The sequence below is a fragment of the Ctenopharyngodon idella genome, chromosome 22 (genome assembly GCF_019924925.1).
Source record: "Ctenopharyngodon idella isolate HZGC_01 chromosome 22, HZGC01, whole genome shotgun sequence".
Classification (NCBI taxonomy): Eukaryota; Metazoa; Chordata; class Actinopteri; order Cypriniformes; family Xenocyprididae; genus Ctenopharyngodon; species Ctenopharyngodon idella.
Genome location: NC_067241.1, coordinates 8,076,318 through 8,104,083, shown reverse-complemented (window position 1 = coordinate 8,104,083; position 27,766 = coordinate 8,076,318). Strand labels below are relative to the sequence as shown.

Sequence of the window (27,766 nt, the reverse complement as noted above, 5' to 3'; positions counted from 1 at the left end):
TAATGGTATTTTTACTGCATCTTGAAATAAATCAGGAATCTGGTTTTGAGTTAAATGAGTGTGAATAAATACATTTATTAAGCATATTTGGCAGGTATTGTGTTAAAGTCGCCCTTTTTATTCATGCAGCTATAATTCTTATCAATGAATTATAAGGCATTTGTAAATTACTTATTAGTCATTAACAAACACCTTTATAAACCAAAGGGAACCTTAATGTAAAGTGTTGCTCAAATTTCTCATATTCCATACGACTCATATTTCATGCCAAAAACTTGAATCTGTCTTGGATGTTTTTCTGAGACAGCAATGACTTTGCATTTGCTTAAATTTTGCTAATTTCCTGACCAAGGTTTGTGTTTAAGACAGTTAAAAGCTTAGTGTTTAGCCATTTTGGGTTATTATATATATATATGTGTGTGTGTGTATGTATATATATATATATAGGTATATAAACATACACACACAGACACAATAACCTTAACATACAATACATTAACACATCTCCCACAAAGATTTAATAATTTTATTTTTATGTATAAAATCTGGAATTTCGCTGGCATGGTTTGCAACAAGTAGAATGATGACCCATTGACATTGTCCTTGATAATTCACTCAATCAATATTTGGCATTCTTGTTAACTCAAGTTTTATTAGTCACAGCTTTCAAACCATGATGGTATGCCACTTCTGCTCCTGAAGTCAAGCTGAAAGATATTTTATTGGAACATGCAGCAGTGTGCGCCACAGTAGCCTACATGCATGCAGTGGTACTGCAAGAGAAAAATCACACTAACAACAGGCTACAAGGAAAGATTTGGAATTCATAGAGAAACTGTGCAAAATAACATATCATTACAATCCTTTTCTGAATCAGCCTCGAAGCCAAGAGGGCTGGGTAAGAACATCAGGCATCTGATTGACTGAATCTTGAAGACATAATTATATTGTGTCTGTGTAAAGTTCCTCCATTGCCCTAAAGTACTCCCACGACAATAAGACCCCTGAAGCAAGGAAGCAAGGCAATGACACAAAAAAGGAGAAAAAAGTAATCTAAAACTCGACAAACAACACAGATACACTTATAAGCACCATAAATTTAACATTTAGATTCAACCTTACCATTTCAACATTCCATCCAAACCATACTATTAATAATACAACATAAACTAATATAAAATAATAACAACATAACAGTACACATCAATAATATTATTGTAAAAGTGTCGAGCGAACAACAAGCCCTTACAAAGTGAACTGATAATGTTAAGACTTTACGGCAACACACTTACGAAACAATGACCATTATACTGGTTTTGCAAATAGAGCCAGTTGTAAGAGATCAAATTCCTTAGGTTTCTTTTTTATTTTCCAATACTTATTTTTATTGCTCTTGCCTTTTCTCTTTAGACTTCACAAACAAATACATCCAAAGATACATATTAAAAACTATTTGGAAACACTGTTTGTCGACACCCACTTTCTCCAAAGTTTTTCTTCTGTTTTGTTTCAATTCCAGCATTATTATTGGTCCCCAAATTTCCCTTTCATCCTTTCTCTATTTCTTATAGTTTCCAAACTGAATGGCCAATCGGTCACCAACACAGCGGAAGGTGGCAGGCTGAACCTCCCAGTAGTTAACCGGGTTGCCAAAGAGGCTGATGCCATTGTAGAAGCTCCTCTTTATGTTAAAACCTTGAGGGCAGAAGTCATTAATGGTCACTTGACTTATGTTGTTGGAATGAAGGTAGACCACCTGAAAAAGAAGCAAAAATCAATGATCTTGCATGTGCGAATGGGATACTTTTCGTTCATCAGCTTAATATCTCGCACCTGCAGGTACTTCATGTCTGGCAGGCCCCTCGGGACGCGGGTCAGCCGGTTGTTTTCCAAATGCAGCTCCCTCAGATTAGGGACGTATGATAGGCTGCCATTCTCAATCATGCGGATATGGTTAAAACCCAGACCCAATCTGGCAAACAATGACAAGCACGACCATGAATAAACAAACAGACAATAGATGGGCCGCACACATTGTGACAGACATCTAGTGAGGTGGAAACACAATAGACTGGAAATACTGTGAACAGGCACTGGGTCAACTGTAGCCCCGCAGAAAATAGAGCACATGCAGGATTTTTGAGCAAAAATGTATTTTGTGTGCCGTCAATACCAGGGTTAGTATAGTTTTGAAAACTAAAATATATCTTTTATTTTCTTATTTTGGTTTTCAATTTCAAGTAACGAAAGTTAAACATTTTATTTGTCAAATTTATATCAAAATAGATGCAGTACTTGCTGACATTGAAATGTGCCATTGTGGGTACATTTAGTAGTAAATTGTGACCATCACTCTAGCATCTCCTGGGCATCTATGACTCGGCACCATTGGATGGCCCACACAGGAGAAAAACTACTCACTGGATTTGCCAAAGTTTGCAAATTCAAACACACACACACACACATATACATATATATATATATATATATATATATATATATATATATAGTTGAATGGTTCTCTGAGGAGATACAGGTTCAAGATGTTAACAATCCTGTTGATCTTGAGTCAAATCAAGTCTGAGGACTGGTTTGTCCCAATAGATCTGAAGTATATCCATCCACAACACAGGAAGTTCCTGAGGCTCGCTTGAGGGCGAAATATTCAATATTGGGTTCTTCTTTTAGGCCTAGATGCCTTCATACCCTTGTCATGTGGAAGAAACTGTGGTTCCTGTCCCAGGGTCCTGTATTGGGGGCATCTTGTCATTGGAAAATAGTGACAACGGATGCGTCCCGCAAAGGCTTGGGATTGATCATGGAGGGCCACTTCATAAAGGGTCTGTGGAGATGGCATCATCTCTCTTGGCACATAAATATTCTGGAGATGATGTCTATATTTCTAGCTCTGAGGTACTTCCTCCTAGACCTCAGGGGCCATCATGTTCTAGTAAGAACAGGGGCCTGAGGTTGTACCCTCTGTGCAGACTGGTAAATCAGGTCCTCCTGTGGTCTCAAGGCAAGTTGATGTATATTCCTGGGGACCAGAATTTGGGGGCAGACATCCTGTCAAGACAGGGGCTGTGGCCTAGGGAATGGAGACTCAGTTGAGTTGATTTGGAGGAAATTTGACCAAGAAGAAGTGGATCTGTTTGCATTTCAAGAGACTGTCCACTGTCCACTGTGGTTAATACTCCACTTTATGGTGTAGGGAATGTCAGTCGGACCCAGTTAACTACCCAGTGGCTTGAGTGCTGGAGTTCCTTCAGGAACGTTTCTCTGGCTTTCCTGCTGGCAGTATGTCCCTTAAAAGAGTGGGGGACTGGGAGGGTGAAAGCCATTTTTCACCCTAGACCAGGTTATGTGCCCAAGGTGCCAATTAATGTTGCATGGTCTATAGTCCTGCAGGCTTTTCATCCTCCACCTCACGTGTCGGTGGACCAGGAGAAGCTGCATTTACTGCGCCCTGTCAGGGCCCTGGAGGCCTAGTGCATAGGTCCTCTCGATGGGGGAAGTGGGACCAGCTATAAATGTGCTTCGGGTCGCCTAAGAAGGGATCCCCGGCCTCAAAGCAGACAATCAGTAAACGGATTGTCTCGACAATCTCTATGGCTTATGAGGCTGATTAGGGCTCACTCTACTAGAAGTATGGCATCTTATAAAGCCCTATTATCGGGGTTCTCCCTGCAAGAGGTGTGTATTGCTGCGGGCTGGGCCTTCCCACACACATTTATAAGATTTTATAGTCTGGACCTTCCTTCCCACGCCGGGATCACAAGTGATCTCATCCTGGTTTGCTTGGACAAGCGTCAGGCAAGATGTTGTTAACTTTAGCCTACATGTATATTTAGTTTTTTTCATCGGAGCACCAACGAGCCTCCCATTTCTATTTGATTCAACTTCCCACGTCTACTACCAGCACAAATATCAACAGCGCAGCTGGGTTGTAGGTTGCCAGGTTGAGGTCACAAACGGGTTGAAATTTGTATTTGTATGTCGATTGTGTGAGTAGAATGCGTTTCATACAAGATCTGGCAACTGGACAACCTTGGAATAATATATTGATGTGATTATTCATATAATGAGTTTTGGGCCATACAAATTACGTAAGTTTCCCGGGAGAAACAACAAAACGGGAGGGGGGCGGGAGATGGGTGTGAAATACAGGAGAATCCCGGGAAAAACGGGAGTGTTGACAGGTACAGAAATGACTAGTTTCACACATGCTTCAGGCACTATACTGTGTCGAATGATGACACTATGAGGAATACCTCTGCATGTATTCCTCATAGTGTCATCATTCGACAAAGTATCTCGTTCCCTTACAGTCGTAACCTGAGGCTACAAAAACTACAAACATATTGTTTTATTGCTAGTTTTTATCAGCACAATAGTTTTAGTTAACAACAATAACCTTGCACACTCCTGAGATTACTCAAATTAAATTGTGATTTTTTGTGAAATTTAAAGGATTATACTTAATACAGTTTTTAATGACTCAATAGTGAAATAACTGCAGCTGTTTTCAGTATATTACAATATATTACTGTAAATATTCACATAATAATACATTTTCAGGGGGTCGAGAAGACAAACATATGGTCTATTTTCATGACTATCTATCATGACAATCTACGACTGCCAACAAGTTTAAATATCTGTTTCACAAGTTCCCAGAGAGTGTGAGGAGACGGGGTGGTGGAGGGATTCTGGAAACTGTCGAGGATCCTTGGGTGAGTTTGACTGTGATTATATATAGGCCTGAACTCGTGCTGATTGGGTAGATATGTTGATTACAGATTGTTGACAGCTGGTTGAGATGACGTAATGATTGTGTAGCTTATTTGACTTGTTTCTCCCGAACTACGTTAATAAAACATAATGTATTTTGTGTGAAAAGGTATACTCAATGAATTTTGTTTCTACAAATTAAACTTGTGACAAGCATTATCTGTTTTATAAAAAAAAAAATAAAAAAAATACAAAAGACAATACTTTTTTATTATTATTTTTTTTATAAAAGACAGATGCTTATCACAAGTTGTCACAAGTAATTTTCACATCCTTAAGATTTCATTCACTAGGTGGCGCTGTTGCTTTACAGAAAGCCCACAGGCAGAGAAAAGGCGAGTTGTATGTTGGAGTGCAAGAGAGTCATGAGACAGTTCACCTGTACAGGTGTTTATAGCGGCTCAGGTCCTCTAGTTCAATGGCTTGGATCTGGTTATTGTCCAAATGGAGCTCATGAAGACTGTCAGGGAGGTCTGGGAGGAGAGAGACATTCATCATTATATTATTGGAAGTTGCACCACGTCTCTGCTCTTAACATTACATTAAAACTCATGCAAATTGTGATTTATTACCAAGGATATTCCTAAAGTTCATTCAAGTGAGAAATTGCACAAAGAAGAGTATTATCCAAATGTTCTTTTTGAAAGACTATCATTTGACAAGCGTTCACTCTTTATTTGACTTGACTAATGACTAATTATCATAAAGAAAACCTTTTGGTATTCCAGTGAGTTTGGCCTCAGAGATGCGCAGGTAGTTGAGTTTCAGCCCTTTGAAAGCGCCAGGCTCAAAGCCGCTGTTCTGAATAGGGTTTCCGCCCATCTCTATAAGAAGCATTCAACATCAGACAGAATATCCCATCACAAAAACCAGCAGGCTCCATCTAAAAAAGGAAATGGTTTGGTCAGACTGTAACCTCTATACCACATAATGGCAAGCGCGCATACAAACCAATGCAGTTCATGCTGCCCAGACCAGAGAACGTTCCTTCTGCAACCTTCTTAATACGATTCTCATGAATCCGCAGCTCCACCAGGGATGGGGGAAGGTTCTGGGGTACCGCTGTCAGGAGGTTCCGGGAAAAATAAAGCTTTTTTAAGTTTCGGAGGGGTGTGAAGGCTCGTGGGTGGACTTTGGAGATCTTGTTGTTGACCAGTGACAGGGCCTGATGGGGGACAGGAAGAGGTCAGCATTTCGGTTCATGGAAACTCATGAAGACATGATTAATAATAGCTTGACCATGATCATTAAATATGTACACAAAATTAAATGACTTTCAAATGATGATATAACTTAATATCTTAATCTTTTTTTCTTTTACAGGCCATGTCAAATATTGTGTTTGGTTCGAGAGGCTGAATAAATATTAGGGATAAATATTGGGGATAATATGAGTTCTAAGAAGGGAACCAAAACATTCTGTTTGGCACCGGTGTGTGTTTCCAGAACTACAGGAACATTCTTCTTTAGACTTGAACTGTTTGAACATCCTGTCAGGCTGTTTTGCACAGAGTGCCAAACGCAAAGTAATGCGACAGACCAATTTTTCAAGAGTTAGCCAAAACATGCTTTAAAAAAAGGCTGTCTTGTTGTTTCTTATGTAAAATCTGTAAAATAAAAATCTTAAATATTAATGTTAAAATGTAAATATTCAATCTAAATGTACAGCTAAATCTTCAGTATTGAAGTAAATAGCGATATATGAAGCTTGATGCGCAGCATTGGCCAACGGCGAGTAAAAATCAAGCTGTGAGATTGGTGCACATCATTGTACAGCACAAGAAACCATCTATAAAGTTAAACAGTTTTTTTTTACAATCGCTAAGACCCATTTCTCAATACTTAAGTCACTTTTTCAAAACTCTTTACACAGTTCCCTTAATCAGCTTTCAGCTTGGCACAGCAGTATATTTCACATTCAAAATGCACTAAAACACTTCATAGGTCTCAAAATCAAGTCATTCTTCCATAACACTAGCAACGGTTGTCACCCAACAAACGCAGTTTCCCCTTTTGTATGGATGGTAATGAAACTGAATCTAATTGTTTTAATAGTATTTCATTTTTTTTTATTTTTTATAATATATTTCAATTTGGTATTACTGTAGAAATGTAGCAAATTGCTGTCAGTTTTGTATTAGGTTTTGAACTTTTTTACAATCACTAGGACACATTTCTCAATACTTATTTCAAAAATCTTCACACAGTTCTCCTAACCAACTTTCAGCTTGGCACAGCAGAATATTTCTCATTCAAAATTAACTAAAACTACCAAAACCCTTCATGCATGTCTCAAATCAAGTCATTCTTCCATAACAACAGCAAAGGTTGTCACCCTAAAAATGTTCCTGTTACTAACATAACCTTGGATCCCTGAGATAACAGGAAGGGGCATTGCATCAGTCTTTTCTGACGCTATGGGGAAAATCTGTTTTCTCAGAATACTGAAGCCTGATTGGTCCAGGGCAGAGGCCAGAGACATCGAGTCATCACATTTCTCCTCGGAGCCACCAAATGAAACCATGCCACTTGCACCTGAAAAGGTGTGCTGGTCATCACGGGTGAAGAGCACAGGCGATTCAGCACACTGTGGGGAGAGTGAGGCATGCAGGCACTAGGCCGACCTGAGCTCACTGCAGCCATGTTGCTCCGCCCTGCAGCTCCACATTTTCTTCCATCTCGGCCAGAGGGGAGAAGTCCCGAGTCAGCTGTGAGCTGTCAGGCACTGTTGATCCGCTGCAGGAGGCTTGCTTCAACGGTGAGTAGAGAGGCTTCTGTGTCATTGTCTTCGGAGTCAAATTCTGGAGAAAAATTCTGACTCAAAATGGCTATAATCTGACTTAAATAGGCAGTTGGCCCCGCCCGTTTTGGTGAACTGAAAAGCCATTTGTATGTGCAGGTGCACAGACGTGAACCAATCAGGCTTCAGTATTGGGAGAAAACTGAGTTTCCCCACAGCGTCAGAAAAGACTGACGCAATGCGAATGAACCATATCGAAAAACAGCATTAACAACAGGTAGCATTATACTACTACAGAGCCCCTAAAGGGACACGGTGAAGAAAAAATATGAGATGTGAGGAAAAATGACTTGTCAATGCTTTTGAGTTCGCTTGCAAAATGTTTGCTTTCCCCCTGAGAATCTTTGCATTCTTATTTTCTTATTTTCTGACTGACAAGAGCAGGCTGTGGTTAATTTGGTTAGGGCCAGAAAAGATATTTGCCTTCGGCAGCATATCTTGGACAATGATAACATATTAAACAATGTGGAAGCCATATGTTTTCCGACTACTGAAAAGGCATCAGGTGTCTTTAAAACAGCTATACTGTGTGCCTTTTGAAAGAAATGCAGATAGAGTGAAGCAACTGAGAACTGATTATATTCAGGTATGATCAGTTTCAAGATGCCTGTTGTGAAAAATTCCCCAAAAGTTCTATATCATTGTAATCACTAAATGTTTTTCCTAAATGTTTTTTAAGAGGGTGATGGAGCTGGATGCTGATGAAAACCATCACAAATTCATATTTTTGGATGAGGCAGGCTTTAACCCTGCCAAGACAAGAAGGAGAGGTCGGAATTTAATTGGCCAGCGGGCAACCGTTCAAGTACCTGGACAACGTGGAGCCAATATCACCATCTGTGTGGCTATATTGGAAGATGGTGTGGTAGGATATAGACCTTGTACTGGGCCATATAATGCAGTTCTCCTTGCAACCTTCCTTGATGAGCTAAATCAGGTCTGTAGATGGTGTGATTTAATCACACCATCTACAGATTTAATCCTGTTGTGATTTAATTATTTCATTAATAAATTTCAAATTTTGTTCAATGATTCCCTTGTGTCTGTACTATTCTCTCTAGTCCTATTACAGTGACATACAGTGGGTACGGAAAGTATTCAGACCCCCTTAAATTTTTCACTCTTTGTTATATTGCAGCCATTTGCTAAAATCATTTAAGTTCATTTTTTTTTCCTCATCAATGTACACACAGCACCCCATATTGACAGAAAAACACAGAATTGTTGACATTTTTGCAGATTTATTAAAAAAGAAAAACTGAAATATCACATGGTCCTAAGTATTCAGACCCTTTGCTCAGTATTTAGTAGAAGCACCCTTTTGATCTAATACAGCCATGAGTCTTTTTGGGAAAGATGCAACAAGTTTTTCACACCTGGATTTGGGGATCCTCTGCCATTCCTCCATACAGATCCTCTCCAGTTCTGTCAGGTTGGATGGTAAACGTTGGTGGACAGCCATTTTTAGGTCTCTCCAGAGATGCTCAATTGGGTTTAAGTCAGGGCTCTGGCTAGGCCATTCAAGAACAGTCACGGAGTTGTTGTGAAGCCACTCCTTCGTTATTTTAGCTGTGTGCTTAGGGTCATTGTCTTGTTGGAAGGTAAACCTTCAGCCCAGTCTGAGGTCCTGAGCACTCTGGAGAAGGTTTTCGTCCAGGATATCCCTGTACTTGGCCGCATTCATCTTTCCCTCGATTGCAACCAGTCGTCCTGTCCCTGCAGCTGAAAAACACCCCCACAGCATGATGCTGCCACCACCATGCTTCACTGTTGGGACTGTATTGGACAGGTGATGAGCAGTGCCTGGTTTTCTCCACACATACCACTTAGAATTAAGGCCAAAATGTTCTATCTTGGTCTCATCAGACCAGAGAATCTTATTTCTCACCATCTTAGCAAACTCCATGCGGGCTTTCATGTGTCTTGCACTGAGGAGAGGCTTCCGTCGGGCCACTCTGCCATAAAGCCCCGACTGGTGGAGGGCTGCAGTGATGGTTGACTTTCTATAACTTTCTCCCATCTCCCAACTGCATCTCTGGAGCTCAGCCACAGTGATCTTTGGGTTCTTCTTTACCTCTCTCACCAAGGCTCTTCTCCCCCGATAGCTCAGTTTGGCCGGACGGCCAGCTCTAGGAAGGGTTCTGGTCGTCCCAAACGTCTTCCATTTAAGGATTATGGAGGCCACTGTGCTCTTAGGAACCTTAAGTGCAGCAGAAATTTTTTTGTAACCTTGGCCAGATCTGTGCCTTGCCACAATTCTGTCTCTGAGCTCTTCAGGCAGTTCCTTTGACCTCATGATTCTCATTTGCTCTGACATGCACTGTGAGCTGTAAGGTCTTATATAGACAGGTGTGTGGCTTTCCTAATCAAGTCCAATCAGTATAATCAAACACAGCTGGACTCAAATGAAGGTGTAGAACCATCTCAAGGATGATCAGAAGAAATGGACAGCACCTGAGTTAAATATATGAGTGTCACAGCAAAGGGTCTGAATACTTAGGACCATGTGATATTTCAGTTTTTCTTTTTTAATAAATCTGCAAAAATGTCAACAATTCTGTGTTTTTCTGTCAATATGGGGTGCTGTGTGTACATTAATGAGGAAAAAAAAATGAACTTGAATGATTTTAGCAAATGACTGCAATATAACAAAGAGTGAAAAATTTAAGGGGGTCTGAATACTTTCCGTACCCACTGTATGTACGTGCAGAACCATAATGAACCTGCATAATGATTGTACTAACAACTACACAGTGAATCTATGGGTATCTTGTGTGTGGGTGATCTCAAGTAATGTTCCTATGATATTTCATGATAAATAAGTTTTGAACATACATTTTGAGCCTGTGTTACGTTACAAGTGATGACTGTTTTGAGTTTGTGTCTAGAGTTTGAAAAATTACATCAAGGTTTTGAAATTGGTGTCGAAATGATTGAAAAAAAAAACCGACATATTTTAGAAACATGTTAATTGAGAGCATACTGTGTGAAAACAACATTAATTGTGTTAATGCAATGGTCCACAACAGATGGATGTTGTGCTAATTGTGTTTAGAGTTTTGAAAATGTGACTACAGATTGGACAAAAGCATGTTAGCAAATTGGCCTGTAGGTACATAGAGTTTTTGCTATGTTTGTGTCTAAGTTAGAAAAGAATTCATGTTTTTTGAAAGAAGTAGTCATTTGAATGCATTTTGCGCGAAAGCAATGATAAACTACTGTTGTGATCAGTGTTGATGTTGTGACCGTACTGAGAAATTTCTCCTAACGACTGCAAAAAACTAATATAATGAACTTTCTCATTTGAATAATAAGTCACCACTTTGAGGAACACATAGAAGCCAAATACTTTTATATTTTACTTAACAACTGGCACTTTATTTTATGTTCAGCCTCATCTATCTTTATTTTCCCACTTGTCTCATTATTAATGAAGAGTAGAATTCTTTAAGTGACCTTCACCCTTCCTAGTTCTCATTTCTTCAATCATTATCAGTGTCTTACATAGAGGTTTGTAAGTCCTTTGAAGTCGTTCTCCTTCAGCTCTGTGATACGGTTGTTCTGTAGGTCCAGGAGTTTTGTGTCTCTGGGAATTTCTCTGGGCACTGCAGTCAAACCTAAACAAGATATCAACATGTTCACATGCTAATTTAAAGCATCCAGGTTATAAAACATAGAGATCTGTAAACAAATCTCTATACAGAGACACCATTAGCTCACCATCTGGTCTGGATTTCCCCATGACAGGGCTTCTTATTTGACATCAAAATAATAGAATTAAATAGTGAACACAATTGAAAGTCTTAAACATTACAGCATGTTTTTGACAAGAAATTTAGTTAGATATAAACCAATTATGGTCATTTTCCATTCTGTGTCAGATTTTGGAGATACAGGTATACTGTATCTTTATATTGGGGTGACCTGAGGATGTTTTGCCAACACTTTTAATTAACATTTTTAAACCATTTGGGTTCTTTTGCCAGACATGGACCACATCACAAAACTATATCTAAACTCCAACAGAACCACATCAAGAGCACAAATCCAGCATTGTGTCTGTTTTAGCAGTGCAGTGTTCAAGATTCTAAATCAGGCCAATGATTCATGATGATTTCCAGCAGAGCCCAATAATTTATACTAGGCTGGGTTCAACCTCTGTTCCCCTCCAGCCATTTATAATGTTCCTGAGAACCACAACTGCCAGCCCGTCTTGCTTCAGCCATTTATAATGTTCTTGAGAACCATAACTGCCAGGTCATCTTGCCTCCCTCACAAGAGAAAAGTAAAATCATTGAGATATTAAGCACATTATAGGGATAGTTCACTCAAAAATAAAAATCAGTCATCATTTACTCACCCTCAAAGGAAGATATTTGGAAGGATGTCAGTAACCAAACAGATCTCGCCCCCCATTTACTAGCATAGTGGGAAAAATAAATACTATGGTAGTAAATGGGGGGCGAGATCTGTTTGGTTACTGACATTCTTCCAAATATCTTCCTTTGTGTTCAGCAGAACAAAGAAATTCATACAGGTTTGGAACAACTTGAGGGTGAGTAAATGATGACAGAATTTTCATTTTTGGGTGAACTATCCCTTTAAAGAAATACATTTTGGATTAAATAATAATAACCTATTCTCTATAGACAGCACAGCCCGTTGTCAACTATCACAAAAAATAATTTTGACAAAAAAAAAGTCTGGATTCCTTAATCAAATCAGAAAAGTGTTTCTGTGTATTGTAGAGTTTAATATGCTCCTTTATTCACAATCTAGGGAGGTGTCGTTATCACATTAGCTTAGCATTTTTCTGCCTACCTGCCACTCAAACCAACAAGTCCGCTGACGGACACAATGCCAGACCCTCAGAGTAAAGCTGGGCTTCGACAGCTGCCCAGCACATTACAGCCCCCCCAACCACAGCTTTACACACATCTACAGCCCCTAATAGGAACATATTTTTTGATGAAGGCACATAACCACATAAATATATACACAATTACGAACATCTGTTATGAATAACCATCAACATCAATTCAATTAAAGCCTACATGGCAGAATAACTTCCAGATATACAAAAGAAAATAAGAGAGCGCAGTGGATGGATCAATATATTACAAAGAAATCTTCATCACAGTGGGAGGAAGCATATAAAGAACCGCCTAAAGCGAGGGCTGTATTTTTCGATTTTATATCAAATCCACAAGCATAAACAAAGATGCAATGACATTCACAAAAACAAAAACACTTGTGAACACCAAAACACATGGAATAAAGCATTCATGCACATAGGCAAACACAGTCAGACACGCACAAACTAAAAAAGAATACATATAATTAAAATAATAAGCTCCAAATTCCTAAGTTTTCACTGCTTCTGTCAGTTCAATGCCTGTAAATGTTCTATGAGGATCATAACTTGGGCAAACTTGGCTGGAGAAGGAGAGAGCGTGTACATCTATAAGTATGACTATAAGGCAACAGCGGAGCTTCAATGGGTGCTGTTGGTGCCATGCTGAAAAATACACAAACAAACTGGCCAAATTTTGCCTGACATCCAGTTTCTTGAACCTGCATCTATAACCTGATCTTTTCACTTTCCCACATAATAAAAAGGCAAGCCCTGCTTTATGGGTGTGCACACATGCATGGTGGTTGGTTGGTTTGTTTTGCTTATACAACTCTTGTACATGTTTGTCCATCCACAGTTTGTGTATTTAGATTTGCAAACTGAATCATCACTGAAAAGCATAACCTTCACTTAAATGACAAAAAATCCTATAAGGTGAGGGTGAATGGTTCAACAAATCAGTTCAGTTAACAGTAGTGTTTCCTCGTTGATTGTAGGTCTGTTATTTCCTATCCTTAGAAAAGAAAACAAGAATATCTAAAAGCAGTCACACTGAAAGTGGCCCCAAATGACCATTTTGTCGATGTATTGTTAACAAGACATAACCCAAGACTATTTCCGGCCATACTGAAATAAACAAATGACAAATCAAAGACTAAATCTTCCTCTTTTCTTATTCTCCCTCTCACATTCCTTCTTACTTTCCCTGTCTATCTCTCACACACTGTCTTCCTGTGTGTCATAAAAACAACACAGAACCCCTCCTACATTTCAGTGGGAAATGGCACAGGCATTTTTCATTGTTTCCAATTCAGGCTGCAGTTTTCTTTGAGACTGTCAAACAGTCTTTATAAGATGCTGTAATTATGGAAATTAAACTAATATTAGCAAAAAATCCCTAAACCTTCAATCAAACTATCACTCTAATGCACTTTGATGATTCATTGTATAGTTAATGTAAATAATGATTAAAGGACCGTTCACACAAAGAATTATAACCATAAAGATAACTATACAGTAAGAATAACTTTATTAGTATCCACACCTATGGATGATAATGCTCTGTTTATTATAAACACGTGCTGCAGTTATGAAGTCTAGACTCTACAGCATTAAATTGATAGTTCACCCAAAAATAAATACATTTTTCATTACTTACTCACCCTCAAGTTGTTCCAAACCTGTATGAGTTTCTTTCTTCTGTTGAACACAAAAGAAGGTATTTTAAAGAATGTGGGTCACCAGACAGTTGATGGCACCCATTAACAAAAAAATACTATGGCTACCGTCAACTGTCTGGTTACCGACATTCTTCAAAATATCTTCTTTTGTGTTCAACAGAAGAAACTCATACAGGTTTGGAACGACATGAGGGTGAGTAAATGATGACAACATTTTCATTTTTGGGTGAACTATCCCTTTAAATGCTTGAGCTCATTAAAGTCAGGTAGATCTGATTTGCTTGTCAAGTATTTTATCATTCACCAGCTGTCAGACGTGTAAAGTATTTGAGTAAATGTAATTAGTTACTGTACTTGAGAATTGTTTTGGCTACTTTGTAGTTTTATTGAGTATCAAAGATACTAGCAACTTTAACTCTTTACTTGACTACATTTTTTAATAAGTATATGTACTCTTTACTCCACTACATTTGCAATGAGCAATGCAATTTTGCATGGCACTTAACTTTTTCTGCAGCAGTTTATTTCTGCTACAACAGAAGCAATATTGCCATCTACAGGGCACTGCAAGTACTACATCTTGTATTTTTTGCCCTTACTCACCAAAACTTGTCAACAAGGCTACTTTACATGAATGTGAGTGAATTAGCAAGTAGTTGTGATTCACTAGCGTTTTATATATGACATAAGGACATGACTGCAGCCACCGATGAGACCAAAATCGGCACGTTAAATTTTTATTTAACCTTATTTTATTTATCAGTTATATGGAAGAGAGCTTTTTGAAGGATATTACTTATGCTCTGTTTGAGCACTTGAGCTTAACTGAGACTTGATTGTCTATAGACATTTAAGAGGCTGTTGTGTCGACTTTGATTTATTGCAATTTTGAGGTGTTTGGTTTTATTTTTATTAAAAATAAATAAATATGATTGATCTTCTCACAAATCAACTGTTTCTTGTGTTTCACTGTCATGTCTCTTTGGTGTTGAGGACTAGTGCATCTTTGAGTCTATATTTAGTATGAGTAAAATACTTAAGTACTGTTAAAATCAGATACTCTAACCCCCTGTTTCACAGACAAGGCTTAAGCTAGTCCTAGACTAAAATGCACGTTTGAGCTGTTGTAACTTAAAGCAACTTGCACTGACATATCTTAAAATATGTCAGTGTAATTTTTTTGTCTCAAGATGCACACCAGTAATGTGTTTTTCTAGTGAAAGTTTATAAAAGCTACTTAAATGCCTTAATTGAACTAAGGCCTAATCCTGGCTTAGGCTAAGCCCTGTCTGTGAAACCGGGCCTATGACTTTTACTCAAGTTGTTTTGGAATTGGTGACTTGTAACTTGTAATACCTTTTCACAGTAAGGTATTCTGTACTTTTACTCAAGTATGGTTTTCAGGTACTCTTGACATCTCTGTCAGCTGGAAAAAAATCGTTCTGAAAGTGATTCCAATGATATTGTTCCTCTGTGTTGTTATTGTTATAGCTGTGGTGTGGACAGACAGACATACAGACAGATAGATGTGATACTCACTCAGGTCTGAGCATTGCACCACGCTGACTTGACAATGGCAACCAAAGGGGCATATAGACACATCCGGTGGCAGCTCCTCCAGAGCTGATCCCTCTTCATCTCTCATCATTACTGTCGTCAGATCTCCTCCTTCTCCGTCCATAGCAAAGTCCCAGAATCCTCTCTGCTCAAAGGGCAGAGTCAGTGAAGGAGCAGTCAGGCTGCAGACACTGAGCAGCAGCAGCAGGAAAGAGCGGCAGGAGAACATCACTGAGATTCAGAGACTTACACACACTGACCTACAGGATCAGGAGAGAGAGATTAATCATTATTTATTTAACGAGTTTGTTTGCCCATATAATCTTTAGGGTATTAGGTTAGCTAATTTGGCTTGCTGTCCACTGAGGAGGGGCTCGATGACGCAGCTTCAACTCGAGCTCTGATATACCCCCTACAGTGAATAAATATAGGATATGATTACATAGGGCAAGGTACCTGAGATGAAGGTGGAGTTTGGGGAGGTGGAGGGATGCTGAAACAGCTGAGACTGAAGAGAGGTGAGCAGCTGCTTATATGCTGTTGATTGGAAGATTAGATCGGCTCACTCCTCCCTAAATTACGTTTAGGAACTTCACTTAATTCGATATATCTGTGTGTATACACACAGGCCTATTAAACAGAGCCTTTAGTTTTCTTGGAGCAAATGTGTTAACTACACAAGGAGCAATGTGTCCTGCAGTTATTTAATAAGACTCTATGTCTTCTCTTCAAGTTCAGCCCGCAAACCCATTTCCTTAGCTCTGTTTATAATCATTAAAACAGTTTTCACAAAGTACATCAAAGGAACAGGATGGAACTAGTTTGTTATTTGGGGTTTTGGGAGGATATTGTAACATTGCCATCCGAATATAAATACATCATTCAGCATAGGACATGCCCTCCCTGAGAAACACTAAGAAGGCTTTGACATTTGTCATGAGGGCATATTTAAACATTACTCAAAATTACTAAAAGTACTATTATTCAAAAGTGCATAAAGAAGTTTTTTCTTGATATTTAAAACATATTAATAAGAGGAAAATTACTGAGTGCAACTATTTATTTAATCTTTTTGTATCGTCTGCAGAGTTTTTTAAATAAAAAAATATAGTGTAGGGGAAACTAAAGAAACAAGCGGTGAGTCTGTGTCTGTAGCACACGTCTGGTCAGACAGTATGTGGTGGTGGAAAAACTCTAACTGACCTTCTTAAAACATATCTTAAAACAAGCCATTCATTAGACAGGAAGGAGGTAGGAGGGAATATTTCTGACAGTCTCTGTTTGTCTGTGTGTGTGTTTGTGCATGTGTGTGCCAAGAAGGGTGGGGAGCCACCCATGATGTCATTTCTCAATGTGTTCCAGCTGAGTCCTGTGACATCATCAAATTTGGGGGCTGAGATGTGGTTAAGGGTCTGGGGTCCGCAGAACCCCCCAGAGGACCTCACTAATACCTTAAACATGGGCCTGTAAACTCAATTCAGCCACATACCCTCCACCTGTCACTTCCTGCCTTAACCTTGGCTCTTGTGGTAAACCTAAACTAAGCCAACACCTGTTCTAAACCCAAATCGACCACCTAAACTCAACCTTCATCCTGAACTTTGACTCTGAATCATGCATACTCTAATACCTCACACTAAATGTGATAAATGGCTAAAATACATGCAACATAACATTACAATTATCCTTTAAATCCATCCAGCTGCAAAGAAAATTCAGTAAATCTCATCTATGCCATCATAGTTGATTGTCTACACAAGTGAGTCTCCCAAGAGTTGCCACAACACTTTAATCCATATGGTATTCCCTACACATGCTGGGAAGAAACACATGTGGACGAGCGAGAGAAGCCAGATGTCAGAGGATGTCGTGTTTCCCAAGAGAGAAACTCAATGTCTTCCCATCACAATTTACTGCCACATACAAATTTGTTCCCTCAATAACAAAAGTTGGGATGACCCACAATAACATTCTCAGTTGTTCATTTATTTAGATGTTCATCAATACCGTAGACTTTGTCTTTTGTGTTAGTCCTAATCTTTAGGAATATAATATCTGAATTTTCGATCCTAATTCAAGAACACCTCGCATAAACTTCATTTTTTAAAGTTAGATAATATCTGCCATGTCATTTGTCGGTCAAAGAGGATCATTGAGTTGAGGAATGTCTAAAAGTCATTCTAGACTAACCTCGGTTGCTATTTATGCATAGAAAACCCCCGGTAAAGACTCCCATTATCTCAGAGTTATTCCCCAAATGTTGTTCATGTAAATGTGTCTGCTGAGTCCTTTATGTCTCCCATTTCACACAGCGTCTGTGTCATTAACTGAGTAATGAGCATGGATGCTTTTGCTGTTCCCCTTGGCTACTCCTCAATCATCTTCTGTGAACATTCAGACTTGTTATCTAGGTCTGGGCAACAGAAAGATCTTTGAAATGGACTTACAAACAGACATTTACATTAAAAATTTGTCATGGTGGCTGACAGTTCCCAGAGCTGACCATATGGCTGATCCAAACATTTGCTAAATTTCAGTTAATCTAAAGTAGGCATTAGAGCCTAAAGTATCCAATGGAATCCCATTCTTCATCCTGACATGCCAACATCTATGTGTGTTCCTCTCATATTGTCTGGCCATCTTTCACTTTAAAGTTAAACACTTGGGAAAGCGACAGCCGTTTTTTATGCCGCTGACCTGGAATAAAAGCAAACAGGGAAGAAAATGTACCCATTTGTAAAAATAGCAGCTAAATTATACCATGCTCCCCAAAAAAGGTCCGGTTTGGACTGGCCAGAGGAATGCAAGGAGAGGGCCGACGCACAATTATACACAAGTCCTTGCATCCTGCACTCCATTTTAAAACTATATGCATTATTTACGAACACAAGCACCATAATATGCGTAAGTATATGTGCCATTTTTACAGGATAAAATACTGTTGCGCTCAGCACTTCCACGCAGCAACTCTTTAATAAGCAGCTGCTCAACAAAACAAGTAGGATTGAGTAGGATTTCAATAGTTATGTTCACACATCAGCAGAATACGACTGTCTGTGCTATTTGGAGAACTAAATACGGTTCTGCAGGGCTCGACGCTGCAAATAAAATAATTACAAATGAGATAAAAACGTTCTTATAATTATTCAAATCTAGTTGGGAAAGATTTGTCTCTGTTCATATGCCGTTTCGTCACATTTCATCTGGTTAAAGTGTGCGCCAGTGTTTTTTTTATGCTACCAAGACACCACACAACAACAAAACCATGGTAATTTGTGAACAAATGACTCTTAAGAGCCAGTCCTTTTTAATAAGGCAAACAAAAGAATTCACAAAACAGCCACAAACTAATTTGAGAATAAATCAATTATCCATTCAGTCGTTGATTTGTTCAGAGTCAATACTGAGGTAGCTAATTGATTCCCTCATTGAAGCACAAGTCATTTTTTGTTTAAGTGCGATTCAAAATGAACCAGAGATATATAATTTACTGAGATTTACATATTAAAAGTACATAATATACATTAAAAGGCATAATATTATGACCACTGACAGCTGAAGTGAATAACACTGATTATCTCTTCATCACGGCACCTCTTGGTGGGATATATTAGGCAGCAAGTGAACATTTTTCCTCAAAGTTGATGTGTTTAGAAACAGGAAAAATGTGCAAGCGTAAGGATTTGAGCGAGTTTGACAAGGGCCAAATTGTGATGGCTAGACGACTGGGTCAGAGCATCTCCAAAAGTGCAGCTCTTGTGGGGTGTTCCCGGTCTGCAGTGGTCAGTATCTATCAAAAGTGGTGCAAGGAAGGAACAGTGGTGAACCGGCGACAGGGTCATGGGCGGCCAAGGCTCATTGATGCACGTGGGGAGCGAAGGCTGGCCCGTGTGGTCCGATCCAACAGACGAGCTACTGTAGCTCAAATTTCTCAGGAAGTCAATGCTGGTTCTGATAGAAAGGTGTCAGAATACATAGTGCATCGCAGTTTGTTGTGTATAGGGCTGCATAGCCGCAGACCAGTCAGGGTGCCCATGCTGACCCCTGGACTTAAAGGACTTAAAGGATCTGCTGCTAACATCTTGGTGCCAGATACCACAGCACACCTTCAGGGGTCTAGTGGAGTCCATGCCTCGACAGGTCAGGGCTGTTTTGGCAGCAAAAGGGGGACCAACACAATATTAGGAAGGTGGTCATAATGTTATGCCTGATTGGTATATATATACATGACAGAACCATAACCAATTATTTATTTACAAACAGACAGAAATTTTCTTACAAAACAGTGATATTGATATAAAGCATAAATACAATCAGATCACTAATTTTAGGGTGATCAATGTCATGTTAGGAAAATGGTGTGATGGTACACCATGGCTGTAGCAGCAAAAGTAAAAATAATTTTAAAAATAGCTTTACCTAGAGGGTTTTCCTGTACAAACTGGTAAAGCAATACATGCTGACCTCACTGATCAACTAGTCGCTTGTTAGATGAGTGGTTGTCTATTGTGATCCATCACCACAGAAGATGATTGACTTTGATGACCTATTCATCATACAGACATTCAATCCGCTATTATCTGCTATTATACAGAACAATCTGAGAGTCACACCTGTTAGTAAATACACTTGTCAATCCCGAACAGTGTCTGTGTGAAAGCCACATACACCTGATGCCTTCTATCCCATGGCCTTAGCCAAATACATCAGTATTTTACACACTCCTCTCCAGCACAGTTACTTGGTATGGCCTAACAACTGCTTCTGCTGTTAATTACACAGCACATACTCCTCAATGAGGAACGCAAACAGCTATTTCTATCACTCAAAATGTCAGTCTTAAAGTCACATGTACATGTTAGTCGTAGAGATGAAGAGAGATAAATTAAGAGAGAGAAGGTACAGAAGAGAGCAGCAACTGATGGCAGAAGCAAGGTGAAAGTGAAAGTGCTGTATTCTCTTAGTTAAGATCATGTATGTCTGTGTATACACTCAAAGAAAAGTCTATAAAATATGGCCCAAAGTACCGTGTTAATAAGACATTAATACGCACATGACGACAGGGAGGTGACGGCGGTGCGTATATCGAGTTCTTCGACTTCTTCGACTTCCCTCCCACTTCTGGTAGATTTCTTATCCTGTGCGAATTGGCCATTAATATTACAGACATCCTGTGGTAAAATTACATTACACCATCTACCCTTGTAAAACTAATCCCGTCCGAGCAGGGTTTTAGTCTAATAAGCTTATGAAACAATGCTGTTTAATATTTAGACCAACACGTGTCTTTTATCTGCATGAAACAATTAGATACTGTCTAAATCTCCACCTAGTCTGGTGTTTCTGAAAAAGACAGACAGTAATTAACTAAATGTCAGATTTTAATAATAGAGCGCACAGCAGACGCCTCTCCAGAAATGACAGAGACTGAGCAGTACCCACACAGAGATCTCTCTGAACACCGCAGCATGTTTCCCATGATTACTGTAATAATAATAATAATAATAAAACACAAGACTAACACATTAGTCAAAAAGGGAATTTCCCTCCAAACTGTGAGGCATGTGTTTATGTCTGATTTGAATGTCTTTTTTCAAGACTCATTTGTAGAGTTAAAGGGTTAGTTCACCCAAAAATGAAAATTATGTCATTATTTACTCACGCTCATGTTGTTCCACACCCGTAAGACCTTCGTTCATCTTCAGAACACAAATTAAGATATTTTTGATGAAATCCGATGGCTCAGTAAGGCCTGCATCGCCAGCAATAACACTCCCTTTTTCAATGCCCAGAAAGCTACTAAAGACGTATTTAAAACAGTTCATGTGACTACAGTGGTTCAACCTTAATATTATAAAGCGACTAGAATACTGTTTGTGTGCCAAAAAAACAAAATAATGACTTTATTCAACAATATCTAGTGATGGGCAATTTCAAAACGATGCTTCATGTAGCTTCGAAGCTTTACGAATCTTTTGTTTCGAATAAGTGGTTCAGAGCGCCAAAATCACATGATTTCAGTAAACGAGGCTTCGTTACGTTGTAAAACACTGCTTCATGAAGCTTCTGAGGTTTATGAATCTTTTGTTTCGAATTAGTGATTCGGATCCCCTATCAAACGGCTAAACTGCTGAAATCACGTGACTTTGGCACTCCGATTCACTGATTCGATTCGTAAAGCTCTGAAGCAGTGTTTTGAAATCGGCCCATATAGATATTGTTGAAAAGTCTTTATTTTGTTTTTTTGGCGCATAAAAATATTCTCGTCGCTTTATAATATTAAGATAGAACCACTGAACTCACATGAACTGTTTAAAATATGTTTTTAGTACCTTTATGGACCTTGAGAGTTTGAATGGCTTTGCTCTCAATAGAGGCCTCACTGAGCCATCGGATTTCATCAATATCTTAATTTGTGTTCGGAAGATGAACGAAGGTCTTACAAGTGTGGAACGACATGAGATTGAGTAATAAATTACATTATTTTCATTTTTGGGTGAACTAACCCTTTCATGAAGCAGTGAAATCGCCCATCACTAGATATTGTTGAATAAAGTCGCTATTTTGTTATTTTTGGCACACAAACAGTATTCTAGTCGCTTTATAATATTAAGGTTGAACCACTGTAGTCACATTAACTGTTTTAAATATGTCTTTAGTAGCTTTCTGGTCATTGAAAAAGGGTGTGTTATTGCTGGCGATGCAGGCCTTACTGAGCCATCGGATTTTATCAAAAATATCTTAATTTGCGTTCCGAAGAAGAACGAAGGTCTTACTGGTGTAGAACGACATGAGGGTGAGTAATTAATGACATAATTTTCATTTTTGGGTGAACTAACCCTTTAAGGCTAAAAAAAAAAAAGCCAAGGCTATGACATGTCTACATGCTTATATATTGATTTTCAATCTATAAATGGGTCAAAAGATAAAACATGTAATTTATTTAAGCAATGAAATAAAATAAGTATAATGAACTACATAAAAAGCATTTCAAACGTTTCCAGCATGTTTTATAATTACTCCAAAATCAAACATAGTTCACCCCTTCTGCACGTTATCACGTCTGTCAAAACTTATCACGTCCGTCAAACTTAGGCTGGCTGTCGGTTGGAATATCAGAACTAAAAACACTGACATAACACACTCATGGGCATCAATCACATCACTGAATACTTGCTGGGTAAGAAATAAATAATTATTACCTTACAATCCATCAGTTTTCAAACCACATCATTTGAATATCACAACATTGATGTCTGTCAAAAAATAACGTGCACAATACACGGTAGTATTTAGAATCTTTCTGCTTATCTTGCATGTTATGTACAGACTGAAAGTTTGTGGTGGGGATTCGTCAGTGACTCTCTTTCTGCAGGTAGTTGGTGGCATAATGTGTCTTTATAACAAGTCAATGAATCATTCATCCAACCGTTTTTTATTCAAAAATGCTGATTCATTTAGGAACTAAACACCACCACGTTGGCAGAACAAAAACAAAGAATATTGTGTCTGTGAAAGTTCAGTGACATTGCTTTATTAAAATAACTAATTGTGGTTAACCTACCTTTTTATGGAAAGAAAACATAATGTGCATAATGCATTTAAGGTCAACAAATCTGTGTGTTGATGACACTCATAGCAGAATATATGTGGTACTTAGTGAGTCATGTTTTTACCCACAATATTTCTGGAGCCCTACTTATGGAGCTGTGGGACAAGACAAAAATGTTTGGAAACACTGCTTTAGAAGAAAAGCAAACAACTTTATAAATATTTTTCCTAGATATTAAAGTATGATTGTTAATCAAAAATGTACTGTAAGTAACTTTGCAACTACATGTCAACTAACTCTATTTAGAGCATTAGTAGACTGTTAGTTACTTATAGTCAGTAGAATGTCTGTTGGGCGGCCATCAAAATAAAGAACAATCTACTAATACTGTGATGAGAGTTAGTTTACATGTAGTTGCAAAGTTACTAATAGTTTGTAGAATGCCTAAAGTGGACCATCAAAATAAAGTGTTACCAAATGCCTTTTTCATCTTTTAGAATATAACCATGAGGAGCTGAATGTTTAGAATTAAATTATGGCACTTATCTAACTAACATACCAAAGTTGGGAGGAGGAAGTTCAGTTTGCACTAACCGTGGGAGCCAATGAACTCACATGACCCTGGTGAATCTGTGGTTTGTTATATTAGTTGGCAAATCCATGAATAATGAATTTCTCTCAAAACAGCTTTGACACGTTAAATGTGGTTTGATTGGGAGTCCAATGACACTATTGCTTTCAATGTTCAACAGCCAATAATCTCTGACATCAACCAAATATATGAAGATTCCCAATGCAATCTGTTCTTACGAAAGTCAATCATCTAAACTGAGCCGTTTTGTCTGTTGCATCCACACATGTATAGGCTACTTACTTTTCTCTGTCTTACTGACACACACTTTCTCTCCTGACAAACCTTTGGGTGGTTCTGGGCTCTGTGCACTTGGCAGGAATTAACTGCTGGCTTGACTGTAATTTGTTAACTTTAGTCCCTAAAAAAGCTTCTGCCTGGCAATGTCTGTACTGCTCTGCTTGAATGTGGTGACTGGCACAACAAAGAGTGAAGGCAGATCTGATCATCAGAGCAGCTGGTTGTTAAAGGGTTATATAGAGTGTGAAACGGTATTATTTTAAAAAGATATTGGCCATTTCCACAATTATATGTATAGGCAATTCCGAGAAAGACTGAAAGAGAGAGAAAGTGAAGGCAACTGGAAAAGGACAGAGGTGCCCTGAAATTTGTGTTTTGGAACATGAGAGAAAGAATTCAAATGGTCAAGGTAAATAAAACTTGCTGTGCAGAACAATCACCAAAAAAAAAAAAAAAAAAAAAAAACTATGAATAAATAATAAGACATTGTAAATGTGATAGAAAAGGACAGAACTTTTCTGTTTGATTTTTTAGGTGTTACTAGTGGCAATCATGGCTCCCATGTAGGGTTCCTATACTGATTAGATAGATAGATAGATAGATAGATAGATAGATAGATAGATAGATAGACTCAGAGAGCAGATTTACTGTTTTTATCTTGAATTCAACAAGAGTAACAGTCACAACGTCATTCAAAATATCCTAAACATCCGTCTTTCCTCTTCATTCACCCTCTCCTCTTTCAGTCTTAGTGTTCACATATATACCACTGCATTTACTCCATATATGTAGAGGGACATTGAGAAAGCATGAATTCTGTACATAAGCTAAGTGCTTAGCTTTTGGTGATGATTCTTTAATGACATACATTAGCAAAATTTCACTTTTCTGCAATGAGTGCTACTTTATATGCGCTCATGATGTAGCAAAACAAGAAGAAGAATTTTTCCATGACATAAAAGAACATCTATTTGATTACATTTAAAGTAGGAAGAGGAATTTAAAAGATAAAAAGTCTGAATAGCAAGAAATTAGAATCACCACAAAAAATAACTAAATTAACAAAACAAAAAATATTTGATTTAAATTTAACTCTTTAACTATCAAAACATATTAATGACATGCACCACCAGACCATAATTTAGAGCATCGATATCAACATGACTGTGCATATGAATAAAGAGAGAGCAACAAGTTTGCACATACATAAGGTACATCTATACTAAGAAAGTTTCATAATGCAATTCGTTGATTTCATGTGCCTTAAGGCTCGCTAAAGCTTTAGTCCATAAACCTTATATAGCCTACCTAAAAAGTTCAATATTCAAAATATCAAGGGAAGGGGTAGACAAATCAAAATGACAATACAACAGAACAGAAAAAAGATTAAAAAAAACATATACAAGTAAAGTAACTAGAAAACGCAGTTAAATTCCACTCACCTTAATTTGGGCAGTAGTATTTCCACACTGTGAGCTCCTGCTACCGTATTTATTTTCAGTGTTTGTTATTTGGGCTTTAAATTATATATTTTCTTCGTCGTGACTTGGTCTTCTAATGTTAACTATCTTAACTAACTCTAGTGGGTCATCAAGCCTGTATCTGTCAGTGAGACGGAGAGCTGGACTGGTTTACACACGGAGGAAATAGGCGAACACATCGCGCGGGTTTGGGGGTTGGACAGTGCCAGAACTTCTGCCAGCCGCTTTCATACAGTCAGTGATGCGCACTCAGTAGTGTGTAGGCTACCTTTTGCGCAACACATTTATGAAACGATTTCTGACAGGTTTAAAGTTTTTTTTTACACGTCTTTAAGTGCAATCAAGCAAAGGAAATGTTTTTTTACAACGTGGATATTAAATTACAACATCGATACCCTAGCAAAAAATGTCAACATGATAGGATAACCGTGAAGTTTCCGCCAAAATACATTTTGTACCATATATAAGGCTATCCCAATAAATTAATGTGGTATACTATACCTTTTATTTTTAATTTCGATTTTAATTTGCCTCGAATGTGAAACTTTACAAAAAAAAATATGAAAAATGTTAATAGTTCCATATCAGTTAGCAAGGTAGCCTATAGCAGGCTAATAATTACGTTTATCTCGTGGTGTTTTTTCATCGATGTAAATTTAAGCATACATTTAACAAAAGCGTTTAAATTTTATATATTTAATAATAATCACAATAACCACTGAAATTTCGCTTAAAATCTACAGTAAAACAGTTAGCCTATAGATTAAATAGGCTAATGAGGATGTTGGCACGGATGATGATCAGTTAGACAAGTTTAACTAGAAGGAATGTAATACCTACCCTACGGTGACTGAAATTCATCCAAAATCCAAAATTTTGGTTGTCAAAACCTATTACAAAAGAACATTCATTTCTTTGTAATTTAGAGCCTGCCTCTTTCGACAAGCTGGAGGAGGTAAAAAAAAAAGGCAATGCAAAAAAATAATAGTATAATCTCATAATAATATCAAAAAGTCACAGTTTTATTTATATTTTTCTGTCCTCTCAGCTATTCCTCATTGTCTTTTGCAGTTTGAAACTGTTTAATATACCTTACACACTGCAACTTGTATTTAACTTGTTTGAGGTAGTTGTAGCTTCATAAGTATAGCACTTTCTGAGGAGACAGTCTACTGCAATAAAGAGATTCACTCAGAGGCATTTTCTTTCAGCACAGAGAAAGCTGCAGGCAGGACGTTAGTCTGCAAGGGGACATCAGTGGTTGCATTAAAATGTACCCTAACATTGGACAGTAAAGAGCTACATAATCTAATATAAAGAGTACCACTTTTCTTCATCATGATTTATGGACATGCACATTTAATTCATGTAATGCTGAGCTATAGAAAGCACAGTTTAGCTCATGATGATGCTGTTTCAGGTCTGTTTCCTATTTACCATTGGCAACCTGCACTGTTATTCATTTCAGCATTTAGTTAATTCTACTGCCAGCACCCACTCACTAACTGCAGTTGGAGGAATTAGAACAGAAACTGGTAGATTTTCTGAAGCAGACCAAGGAAAAATATTTTCCTGATGCTATATGCACTAATTATATTAGAAGAGAGGTACAATGTCAGTATGCGTGGATACCTTTCATGGTCCTTTCGTATGTCACATCTGAAATTCACCACTCCATCATGCACACATGGATCTTTCAGTGTGATGGAGAGAATGTTTACTGCCTAGTCCTTACTGTCCACTTTTTCTTTGCTCACATTTCCTCCACCTTCATCTTGCTGTCAGTTATCCTCTTCATCTTTTTTGTTTGTGTGGTTCATCTTTTTTACTACAGTATAGGTCTGTAATGTGTATGAAGCTGGTCAGCGCAGAAACTACACTGTTGTGGATGGATGCAATGCAATAATGTACTGAGAAGTGTGTCTGTGCATATTCTTGTGTGCAATGAATGTTGTTTGCTATATCTTTTCTCACTCATTCCATTCTCTTTACACTCTCTGTCATGGAATGCTCTGTGATTTGGGTTCACTGTATAGTAGGGGGGTTTATGGGCCGCTGCCCCCTTCTTGATCCTCTAATAACAAACACAGGAAGCTGCTGTCGCCGGACAAGAGCAAAAAGAGGACAACTCAGATGGACAGAGAGTTTGTACATCTAAAAATTTAATTTAATTTAGACCA

At 38.2% G+C, this 27,766-nt stretch overlaps 1 protein-coding gene across 1 annotated transcript; it reads right to left on the bottom strand.

Annotated features, from left to right (window-relative positions):
* Positions 1–512: 512 nt before the first annotated feature.
* bgnb (biglycan b) lies at positions 513–25,814 on the bottom strand. Its single transcript, XM_051880820.1, has 8 exons — positions 25,548–25,814; positions 15,665–15,942; positions 11,096–11,208; positions 5,743–5,956; positions 5,505–5,615; positions 5,171–5,264; positions 1,834–1,972; positions 513–1,756 (listed from the first exon to the last, which is right to left on the bottom strand). The coding sequence occupies exons 2-8, from the start codon at positions 15,909–15,911 to the stop codon at positions 1,559–1,561; spliced, it is 1,116 nt and encodes a 371-aa protein (XP_051736780.1). The 5' UTR covers positions 15,912–15,942; positions 25,548–25,814; the 3' UTR covers positions 513–1,558.
* Positions 25,815–27,766: the final 1,952 nt, after the last annotated feature.

Bases quoted from the DNA above. Each gene is read 5' to 3' on its own strand.
- bgnb (XM_051880820.1), bottom strand. From the start codon at position 15,911: ATGTTCTCCTGCCGCTCTTTCCTGCTGCTGCTGCTCAGTGTCTGCAGC. The intron at 5,265-5,504 runs GTTTTCTTTATG...CTCTCCTCCCAG, and splicing joins ACTCACTGGAATACCAAAAG to ACCTCCCTGACAGTCTTCAT. The intron at 1,757-1,833 runs GTGCGAGATATT...CTTCTTTTTCAG, and splicing joins CAGACATGAAGTACCTGCAG to GTGGTCTACCTTCATTCCAA.